Genomic DNA, 11,494 nt, shown 5'->3' with positions numbered 1-11,494 from the left:
GCCCTACTTGGGATACAAAGGATTTCTTGTTAGAAAATTTAGCTTGAGATTTACCATAATTGAATATTCTGTCAAATTGTTCAACATTACCAAGTAGCAGCTTTCTTTTCTTTCTCCCTTTTTTCCCCTATTACTAAGGGCTATATGCATGTATACTTTGGCTTGACCTGTTTAACTTTAGGATTTTGAATTGGAACATTTGTTTGTGTGTACCATTTGGTGGGACTTGTCTTGAGCAAATTATTCTCCTACAAGCACTTGATAATTATTAGGGTGTTCTACAGTCCAATGTGGCATTTACTTTTGGTTCTGCAGCTAAGAGATGACCTGATGACAATGCTTATAGCTGGCCATGAAACAACTGCTGCTGTTCTCACTTGGGCTGTTTTCCTACTCGCACAAGTATGTTTCTGGATGATCAACTTTCTTGTGTAGTGTTGTTAAAACTAAAATTATGTCCTTTTACTACAAGGCTGCAACTTGAGTGGGTCCAACCTGGCCATCCCAAGTCAACCCAAGGTTCAGGTTTGTGTGAGCAATGTGTGAATGGGTTGGGGTTGGAGTCGGATTTAGGTTTGAAAATACCAATCAGAAAATATTAGGCTTGGTGCAAATTGAAGGTGTGGCCAATTCATCGAAACCCAAACCCATATATTATGAATTATTATTATTATTATTATTTTTTAATTATATATCATTTTATTTAAAATATGAAAATATAAAAAGGATAATGAGAGAACTCCAGCCTTTGCCTTTTATAATTGTATTATACTAATAAGTTTATTATTATTATTTAGTTAGTAAAATATTTTTAAATGTTGAAACTTGAGTTTAAGAGTTGCCATTTATATTAAATTAGTGACTGATAATATATTTGATAGCTTGAGACCTATTTAGCTTTTAAAATCGTATTTTATCGTATGATTTATCTTCTATAGCTTTGAAATAAGTATTTTATTTATTGGGTAACTCTATTATAAGCCTTTTGTTTGATAACTTGTGACAATCTGTGAGAACCCATAGGAACCTGAGTTGCCCATTGCTCATGGGCTTGGTGTGGGTTCACATGTGGATAGGCGGGTTTGGCACAAATTAGCCTTCCAACCCACTCAAGTTGCAGCACAATTTACTGCCACTTTGCATGAATAAATTTGTTTTTCCCAAAAATTGTACAGCCATATTAATGTGTATTGAATTTCTGTAGTGCAGAATCCCTCCAAGATGAAAAAAGCTCAAGCTGAGATTGATTCAGTTCTTGGTCAGGGCAGAATATCCTTTGAATCACTAAAAAAATTGGAGTAAGTCATCGAATCAGTTGCTTTTTGTGTGCTTGTTCTACTTATTACAGAAGGTAATTATGTTTCAGTAGGCTTGTGTTTTTACCTGTCTAAACATTTAGGTAAGAGCTCTGAATTTCACAACTCATCTCTGCATACAGGAGGTGTCTTGATGAGTTACATTCAATTCGGTTTCAAATCTTCCCTTCTGTAGAAGGATTTATACAAATTCAGGTCAATGTTGAAAGTATCAGTTAAAATCAGTTTCTATTAAAGCACAAAATATGTTCCAAATTTGCAGTATTTTTTTTTAGTTACGAATCAAATATATGGAATTAATCTTAATGTGACAGTTGTAACAAGAATCTTGGGAATATTCTTCAGTCATCAAAATATTGGTTAAAATTTGTGCTTTTGGGACCTAAACAACAACAAAAACAATGAAAGAAAACTTTCAGAAAACTAAAAGGGAACAAAAACAAAGAAATTGCATCTAAAGAAAAAACACAATACTTGATGTTGAAACTGAAAGATTTACTCTAAATGATTCATAAAATGTAAAATAGGCCCTAACAAGTTTAGTTCTGAATATAATTTAATAGATTGATATGTTTGTAGATATGTGAAACAGTAACTACGATATGCACTTATCAAAAAAAAAAAAAAAAAAAAAAAAACTACAATACTATGCGCACAAAACATGGATTCCATTGGTTGAGACAGTAATTAATAAAATTTGTGTATTGGAATGCAATCTATTAATAAATATGCAATTGAGTAAAGATATACATCACTTATCAGAAAAGAATATATTTATGCCCCCTCCCCGGTTTCTTGGGTCTTGCTCATAGCATCAGGAACACACCAGTTGGTTGGCATGGGTAGTTTTATTGGTCAGGAGAGGGAGAGGATATGGAGAATGAACCTTCAAACATTTTCGCTTTGTTTGGTTCCTGGAAAAGTTGACGGAAAAATGCAAGAAAAAGAAAATGGAGAGGAAAAGTAGATAGAAAGGAGTGAAGGAAGATTAAAAAATAGATTTAAAATCAATAAATTATTTTCATCTAATACTTTAAATGTATTTCACTTTTTTTCCTCTTCTATGCAAAGATTAAATAACTTAAAAAAAGTATAAATTTCTAACTAATTTTAATTATATTTGATTTTTTTTTTTTCATAATTTACGTAATGAAACCAAATATGAGAAAATCATTTTTTCTACCATTTTCTTCTTTCCTTAATACTTTCTGGGAATCAAATATAACCTTTTAAGTTCTTAAGGTTTGGAGCAATCTGAGTTGGCTCTTTAAAAAGCTCATACTTATTTCTCGCTTCTCTTGGTTGAGGGAAGTTCAGAAGGGTGACATTATGACTGTTAGATTTCATTGGTAACTCAGGAAATGAACAGGATGTTGTTTTGCATGTGTTGCTTTCTGTTTCTTGGTTTTGCCCTTTGATGCTTCATGTATACTCCCTATGAACTTAAGTCCCGCCATTTTTTTGTTTGGCACCTTCTAATACATATCCTCTTTTTTTCTTATAAAAAAAAGAGTATATATTACAACTAACCTCAAATGTCTTTTCCTTTTCTGGCTTTTGTGGGAGAGATTCCTGTAAAATCTAAAGCTGTAAGCTGGATTCAATAACTTGTACTATAGACTCAACTTTCTTTTTTCCTACTCCTAACTTATAGGGGAATCTACTATTGGGACATTTCAGTTGTATAGGCAAGTTTCTTAGCTCAGACTATAAAGATCTGTTATGTTTCATGCATTTAGGTACATAAGACTCATTGTTGCAGAGTCTCTCCGTTTGTATCCTCAGCCCCCATTACTGATCAGACGTTCCCTCAAGTCAGATTCATTACCAGGTAAATCTCCTCATTTGCTATTCTCCAAAAACCACATTTTAATTCTTGAATAAATATTTTATCGATCATTTTTGTTATTTACTTAGAAATGACCTTGCAGTATTGAGTTGATAAATGGTTGTCAGCTATTGAATTATTCTGTTAGATTCATTAGATGTTCTTCCAGTCCTTATAATAACAGCTTTCAGTAATTCAGAAAATTGAGCTCCTCAGTTTTGGTAAGGGAAGAAAAAAAAAAATGACTGCGCCTTCTGGCAATGATCCAGCGGTTCTGAGTTCGAGTCTCCTCAGTATTTAAGTGGTGTAGGGTAAAGCGATGGGTCCATATCACTTGAGTTTACTTCTGTGACAGTTAAGATAAATGTAGTGTTGATTCTTCATTATCAAAAAAAGGAAAAAAAAATGATAATGAATGAACAAAAGGAAAAAACAATGATAATGAACGAACAAGTTCTGCTTTCTTTTTCTTAATGTAGGCATGATATGGGTTTCCTTGTTTTAATACTCGGGTTAAGCCTAGAAATGTTTGCTTGTGCAGGTGGATACAAGGGTAAAAAGGACGGCCACTCAATTCCTGCTGGGACTGATATCTTTCTTTCAGTGAGTAGAACAACTTCCATCACTTCTGTTTTGTGCTCTTGCTTTTCTGCTTTCCACCATGTACACATTTTCTCCATAAACCCGCACCCTTTTCAGGTATATAACCTCCATCGGTCCCCATACTTCTGGGATCGCCCCCATGAATTTGAACCAGAGAGGTTCCTAGTACCAAGGAACAGCGACATTGAAGGATGGTCCGGCTTTGATCCATCACGGAGCCCTGGAGCATTGTACCCCAATGAGGTTACTACTAACCACTCTTTTTTCTACTTAACCCTCATGTTCATCACATTGCTATAATCAGTAACCGAGTTTGTGGATGCAAATACCAGATTGTTGCAGACTTCGCCTTCTTACCCTTTGGTGGAGGGCCGAGAAAATGTGTGGGAGACCAATTCGCACTCATGGAGTCGACCATTGCATTGACCATGTTGCTGCAGAAATTTGATGTTGAGCTGAAAGGAGGTCCAGAATCTGTGGAGTTGGTCACAGGAGCAACAATCCATACCAAGAATGGCCTTTGGTGCAGAGTGACGAAGAGGTCTGATCTTCATTAGAGCACAAGAGGTTACATTGAGTAAAATAATTGAATGATGTATGATTTCCTTATCAAGGAGCTGCGTCCGTGTTTTGAACATTGGAATAGGAAATGAGAATGGAAAAATCTCAAAATCATTCTGTTTCTCATCGATAACTCTATTTTCTCCATCCCCACCAGTCTTTTTTCTCCATCTCTGGATTGTATCCCCAGCAACACCCTTCACACATCTCAGCCAATTCCTGTGTTTCTCCATCTTCATGTCCATACTAAGTCCCTCAAAGCACCTGCATATCATATTAATTAATTTTTATTTTTTCATAAATAAAAATCAAGATAAGATTGATTTATAAAATTATTTATATAGGTTACAAAAGTAACATTTACTTGTATACGCCTTTCACAGCCACAACATCAACAATCATGATCTGGTGATGATGCCTTGCAAGAAACTCATATCAAGGTATATAGTGTATTTATGTCATCCTAAATAAACTAAGATACACAAATTCATAATAAATACCTAATTTATTTGGAAGCTAAGGCCAAAACCGAAGTTGTAATTTTTAAAGAGTAATACCAGTATCATAAAAGTTTTATTAAATAGAAGCTTTATTGAACTTATCTATAACAAAAAAACTTTTATTAAACTTAAAAAATAATAAATAAATAATCGATCTCTTAAAAGTCAAGCCAAACAAGACCACAAATGCAATAAGGAAAGCAATAAGTTAGATAAAATTTTTAAAATGTGAAACTTATACTGATTTTAATTAAAAATATTTTAAAAATACAATCCTTAAACATATATTCATTCACACAATTACTCTTATTTCTACTCCTATGCTAATGAAGTTAAAACTTAGAGTACGTTTGACAATAATTTTAGGAAGTGTTTTTAATATTTCTAATATTTGAAAAATAAAAATTTTCAAGTATTAGACATGGTAGAAACACTTCCTAGAATCACTGCCAAAAGAACTCTAAGAGTATGTTTGATAGTGATTTTAGGAAACGTTTTTAACATTTCTAATACTTGAATGATAAAAATTTTCAAGTGTTAGAAATATTAGAAACACTTCCTAAAATCACTATCAAATGGGCTCTTAAAAGTTATACCAAATAGACTCTAACTATTTACATTGGATGTTACATATTGTTAGATTGTGCTTTTAACATTTATTTCATTTACTTATGAGAAAAAAAAAATCAATCAAAATATCATAATACATGCTATGTAATTGGTGGATTCATCATCATAGGCAAAATGATCTATCCTACCATGGCTAAAGCACTTAGTTTTAGTTGGATCTTCCCTATGCTTTTTGTCTCTTGAAAAAACAATTTCTTTTCTTATTTAGAGCATGTTTGTAAGTGACTTTGAGAGGGTTAGAAAAGCTTCCTAATGCTTGATAGCGCTTCCCTATAGAAACTAGGTGTTTGATAAAACTTTGAAAATTACATTTAATAATTAAAGAATCACTTAAAAATGATTCTTGTACCATCACTTGATAGGTGATTTTTCCAAAAATCATTTATTTTTATATAACACATCATAGAAAACACTACTACCAAAGCAGTATTATTGTTTATATTCAAACACCTAGTGATTTTCTTTAAAAGAGTTCCTAATGGAAACACTACTCACAAAAACACTCAATTAAAAGTGTGTCAACCAAAATCATTCCCAAACAAGGTCTTATTTTCCTAGTTAGTTACTCTTTGTTCCTTTAGAAATTTAGGGGGTCAAAACAATTCTCAAAAAACAGTTCTTGAGAACAATTTTAAAAAACGGTTCTCAATTGCTTTTAAGAACAAATTATGTTTGAAAACTCAAATATGAAAAACAGTTTTCTTGACTGTTCCAAACAAATCCTATGTCTCTCTTTAGCTTCTTAGAAAACTAAGAAATTTTAGCAATGGACATTATGGATTCAACTTTTGAATTAGGTTCATTTTCTACTTCTTTTGTTGTATTTAACACAACATCATTATCTTTCTTCATCCTAGGTACATCTAGAGTCATTTTGAATGTTTGGTTCAAACCAACCAACTCAGCTGTCTTAATTAAATCAACATTCTTCTAATACCTTTATGGAAGTTGATGACAGATATTGTTCACATCTCCATCACTAACCGCATGCTAAGCTATTGGCCTAAAAGAACAGATATCAGCTTCTGACTCCATAGACTGAAATAAAATGCACATAAATGGAATACAGAAATAGCACCTTTTTTCTTTGCTTTGTCACTCTGTAAAGCCCTTGAGGATTGTTGTATAAAGCTCACAAGGGAGTTAACCTGAAAGTTTCAGAGGCCAAAAGTCAGGTTGGTTGATATATCAAGAACATCTTAACTCTTAGCTAGTGAACCCCTTCTATGATGAAAGAACAAAATAATTTTATATAACAGCGCCATTGCCATCTCTTATGACCCCACCATAATCCAAATTCCCGGAGTAGCCTTCCCTACTCCTTTAAAGTTCATTATGTTCATTCTTATTAACATCCCCTACAAAAAATGAAAGATTTTTTTATGGTCTGGACATTGGTTAAAGAAAGAAGTTCCTAACACTACCACAATATACCTAAGTGGACTTCTCTTAACGTGTAGATTCTTTTTAAAGTCTTAAGAGTCCACTGGACCCAACGCAAACAACATCTACACAGAAGAGAATTGGTTGTTATAAAACTGCACAGCATACAAATAATACAGCACAACATCATAATCTTGATACATTATCAAAACCAACCTCCTTACTAAAGGGTGAAGACATCTCACTCAATTACCCATTAATGATTTTAAGAAAAGGATAAAAACATTCAGTCCAAAAATAAAATGATTAGTACAATTCAAACAAATCTTTAAGCTAGAGCATATTTCAAAGTATGCCTTTTTTTTGGCTATATGATGTCATAAATAGATTATAATGCTTTTAATTATTTTTATCTCATGATATTCAATTTCAATGCTTTTTCTATGATATGATTATGTAATGCTGCAGGATCATTTCACAATTACCAATCAAAGTTAATCAAACCTTAATTGCAATAGCCTCCTATATTAGGTGACTTGCCTGCTTCATAACATTGATTAAGTGCTTCTCAAACTCAGAACCTTGTAAGCCTAAACGTGACAGAATTACAAGTTTATTGAGGCAAACCTGCAGTACAAAACAATAAGCCTAACTTAAAATTCGAGTTTCTTTGCCTATGTATTACAAGTTATTTAGACACTTCCCACATGATCAAACCTCACAAGGACAACTCCCCTGCTTCAACTATGTTTGTTTCAGATTCAAACGTATACAGCCATTTGAGACTAAGAGGTCTTCTCAACTAAAGTGCAGGAAGATGTAACTCATGTCACTTTTACCACCTACTTATGTGAGAAAGGGTCATTGGCTGCATAAATAGATATGATAGAAAAGGTGGAATGAGTGGAATTTTCATAAAGTTCAAATTGCATTTCAAATTGGAACAAGAGAAATCACCCAACTTATATCATCTATAATTGACGAATGTAAAACACAAATGTCAATTATTAGATTTTGTGATCACCGTGCTTTATGATGATAGACAAAATAAAGTTGGATGTTACACTAGATGGGTCCATAACTAAAAAGCCATTAAAACACAACTCTCCTTTTTTTTTTTTAAACAATATTGATAAAGAATATATTAGAGGGGAAAACAAAATAAGTGTGGGACAGGAGCCTCCATAACATTTAGCAATACAAAATCAAATAAAGTATAAGGCAAGGATACCTAATTTACACCATCCAGCTCCAACACAATCTACCTTTCACATACCTGAAAATAAATGGCTTCCAAGCGTCCTGCCACAAAGCTCCCATTTCTTCAAGCCTGTGCCAACGTCAAGAATTCACCCTTCCATATAAACACTGTAAAAGGCGTTTTCAGAGTATTTCCAAATTAGAATAGAAATCAGTAGCACAATTCATTGCGACCTACCTTACACCACATGGTTGGGCTAATATAAAAAATTTTGGTAGCCACTGATTATCAAAGTGTCTACTACCGAAATTGCACTTTCCGGGCCTTTAAAATACCACGGTGCAGCACTGACATGGCTCGGCTATCTGGTTCTATCCCTTTAAATGACATCTCATTAACAAGGGTTATAGCCCTATCCATATCACCCCTACTGCAACAGCTGGACAGAAGAGCTGTGTATGTCACAATATCAGGTTGTAGTCCTCTAGCAATCATTTCATCATACAGGTTAATAGCATCCTGAAGGTTGTTTGTCTTGCAATGACTATCGATCAAAACAGTGTAACAAACAACATCAGGTTTTATTCCCATTTCCTTCATTTCACTCCAAAAAGGTGAAGCATCCATTTTTTCTTCTTCGCTCCCCTTTGAAAATTGAAGGGAACGAGCCATTTTCAAATTTACCTTCGAATGACCATCAAGCACAACTGTGTAAGTGATAACATCAGGTTTAATTCCTCTCTCCTTCATATCATTGAAAATATCACGGGCTTCTCGCAAGCAGTTCACCCTGCAATAACCATTTATCATCATTGTGTAGGTGATGACATCAGGAGTTATTCCTCTCTCAACCAACATATCAAACACCAATTGAGCCCTTTTCATATCTCCATCCCGACAAAAGGCACCTATGAGTTTACCATACATTATTTGGCTAGGCTCCACATCCAAAGCCAACATTCTCTCTAACAATATAAGAGCTTTGTCATACTCCCCTTCCATACAGAGGCTACTTAGTAGTTTGAAGCAAGATTTTTTCTTAACTAAAATTCCCTGCTTAGAAAGCCTAGAAAATAGTTCATATGCCTTTCTTGTAAAGTTTGCTTTGCAGTACCCATCAACCATGGCACTATAATTTTCCAAACACTTATCCTCCAAGGTATTTAAAAATGCTTCAGCTTCCTTCACTTTCCCTGCCATACATAAACCTTCAATGATCCTGTTGTGTGTGGCAGAATTGGGTTTCAGGCCTTGTGTCCCAATGCAATCGAGAAGCTCAAGTGCCTCTTTTTTGAGGCCATTTCTAGAAAACCCACCAACTAGTATGTTATAGGTAACAATATCAGGTTCAATGCCCCTTTCCTTCATTTCTTCAAACATATTCTTAGCATCAACAAGTTTACCTTGGAGACAATACCCAGCAATCAAAGTTGTATAATGCACGACATCCAGAGACATGCGCCTACCCTTCATTTCATTCAGCAATTCCACAGCTTCTTCCACTTTCCCCAGTTTACAAAGAGCATCCACCACAATATTGTACAAAACCTCATCAAGGAAAATCCCTGAGTCCCTGAACTCCTTAAATTGATCCACCACTTCAGAAGCCATGCCCATTTCACACAGGCATTGAAGAATTGAGCTAACTATGACACAATTTGTTTTAATTCCATTTGACACCATATCATTGTGCAGAGCCACAGCTTGTAGCAAATTCCCAGCCTTGCAATAAGCATGAATTAAGGCACCATAGGTATACCCATCAGGGGCTACCCCTTCATTTACCATATCAATGAAGACGTCCTCTGCTTCTTTTAATTTCATCTCACTACAAAACCCACGAATAACTGCTGTATAAGCAAAGGTATCAATTGGCCACTTTGCTGCTCTTAATGCTCGGAGGGCTTCATAACCCAAATCCGACCTCTTATGGGAACAAAGCCCTTCAATATATGTACTGCATGTGACAGCATTAGGGTTCACTCCAACTTCTTCCATCTCCCTAAACACATCAACAGCTTCTTCAAAATTACCCTTCCTACAAAGTGCCTTTATGAAAATGCCATAAGTATAATCATTTGGGTTCAAACCCAACCTCTTCAAATGCCGATAAATTGCCACTGCCATATCTATCTTCCCATGTTCAATCAAACGATTCATCAAAAAATTGCAAGACATTATATGAGGAACAAACCCTCGTCTTTTTGTTTGAAACAGAGCATCAATGGCCTCATCAAACATACCAACCCTAACATAAGCCTTAACCAACATATCAAGCACCAGAATCAACATACTCGAATGCTCACCCTCAACTTCCCCCCCTCCCTCCCTCAGAACATCAAACAAAGCTGTAATATCAAAACCCAATACACTCTCTTTTGACCCAACAATCTCCGATAACAAAGACTGCAACTTCCTTTCCAAGCGCCAACGACACAGTACTCTGATAAAAGCCGCATACGTATCAACATTGTGCTGAAAACCGGTTTCTTTCAATTGGGTAAAAAACGACCATGCGAGATTAGGCTCGTTTTTCAAATTATAAAAGATTTCAACAACTCTACTTGTATTTAAATCAACAAAACGATCACCAACAGAGTCCTTGCTATAGGTATAAACAGCTTGGTCTTCAGCAATTGGGTATTGCGCGGCAGGGCTCAAATGGGCAAGACCCCAAACAGAATTAAATCGGGTTAATTGGACGTGGGTGATAAATTTTCTACAAGAAACCCACCTTGTTGAAGAAACCCACATGGGAATTGAAGCACATGGAAGAAAATATAGGGAGTAGGAGTTAAATGAGGAGGCGTATTTGAAGAAATGAGGAGTGAAGAAGAGAGCAGACAGATCTTACTTGATAGTATTGTGGTATAGGGAACAGAGCGAGATGCTGAGGAGCCATGGAAGCCCGGTTTGCAGTGGTGGGCGAAGACAAATTAGTTTGGGGTTTTAGAAGAGAAGGCTGAGGAGCTTAAACCCTAGTAGTTGGGTCCTAGCTTCATATGACCATATAGACATTTATTGAATAAACCCTAGCAGTTGGGTCCTATCTGTATAAGTAAAACCTCAACATGGGTGCAATGCATTTGAGCAGGTGCAAGTGAAACTCATGTCACGTCGGATCAGGTTGATGGTTAATCCAGGCTTAATTCGTATATTAAAGTCCATTTTGGAAGTCCAATCCAATCCGAGGTTCGAATCAGATTATATAACTCAAGTTTAACTCAACTTTTTTTTTTTTTAGATTAATTATTGTAAATTTTATTAAGATTATATTTTATTTTGAGAAAATTTAAAGGAAAATGCAAAGAAAAGAAAATAAAAAATAAAAAATTTAAAATTAATAAATTATTTTTATATATTATTTTAAACTCATTTAACTTATCTTAATTTTTTGATATAAAGATTAAATAATTTAAAAATGCATACGTTTCAAACTAATTTTAATTATATTTGATTTTTATTTTATTTT

General features: G+C 34.5%; 2 protein-coding genes across 5 annotated transcripts; one reads left to right on the top strand and one right to left on the bottom strand.

Annotated features, from left to right (window-relative positions):
• The first annotated feature begins 273 nt into the window (after positions 1-273).
• On the top strand, positions 274-4,432 carry LOC117911739 (cytochrome P450 97B2, chloroplastic-like). Of its 2 annotated transcripts, none has more exons than XM_034826150.1 (6): positions 274-402; positions 1,210-1,298; positions 3,056-3,147; positions 3,686-3,747; positions 3,844-3,990; positions 4,080-4,432. In XM_034826150.1, the coding sequence occupies exons 1-6, from the start codon at positions 289-291 to the stop codon at positions 4,302-4,304; spliced, it is 729 nt and encodes a 242-aa protein (XP_034682041.1). In that variant the 5' UTR covers positions 274-288; the 3' UTR covers positions 4,305-4,432. The 2 variants fall into 2 exon arrangements, with proteins under 2 accessions (XP_034682041.1, XP_034682042.1); XM_034826151.1 differs by having other exon boundaries at positions 315-402; positions 1,205-1,298.
• On the bottom strand, positions 3,420-10,988 carry LOC117911738 (pentatricopeptide repeat-containing protein At2g26790, mitochondrial-like). Of its 3 annotated transcripts, none has more exons than XM_034826147.1 (4): positions 8,260-10,988; positions 8,098-8,189; positions 6,517-6,586; positions 3,420-4,572 (listed from the first exon to the last, which is right to left on the bottom strand). In XM_034826147.1, the coding sequence occupies exon 1, from the start codon at positions 10,774-10,776 to the stop codon at positions 8,323-8,325; it is 2,454 nt and encodes an 817-aa protein (XP_034682038.1). In that variant the 5' UTR covers positions 10,777-10,988; the 3' UTR covers positions 3,420-4,572; positions 6,517-6,586; positions 8,098-8,189; positions 8,260-8,322. The 3 variants fall into 3 exon arrangements, with proteins under 3 accessions (XP_034682038.1, XP_034682039.1, XP_034682037.1); XM_034826148.1 differs by having other exon boundaries at positions 8,098-8,151; XM_034826146.1 differs by having other exon boundaries at positions 8,098-10,988.
• Between the last annotated feature and the right edge of the window lie 506 nt (positions 10,989-11,494).

The sequence above is a fragment of the Vitis riparia genome, chromosome 3 (assembly GCF_004353265.1).
Source record: "Vitis riparia cultivar Riparia Gloire de Montpellier isolate 1030 chromosome 3, EGFV_Vit.rip_1.0, whole genome shotgun sequence".
Classification (NCBI taxonomy): Eukaryota; Viridiplantae; Streptophyta; class Magnoliopsida; order Vitales; family Vitaceae; genus Vitis; species Vitis riparia.
This window is presented reverse-complemented; position numbering and strand designations above follow the sequence as displayed.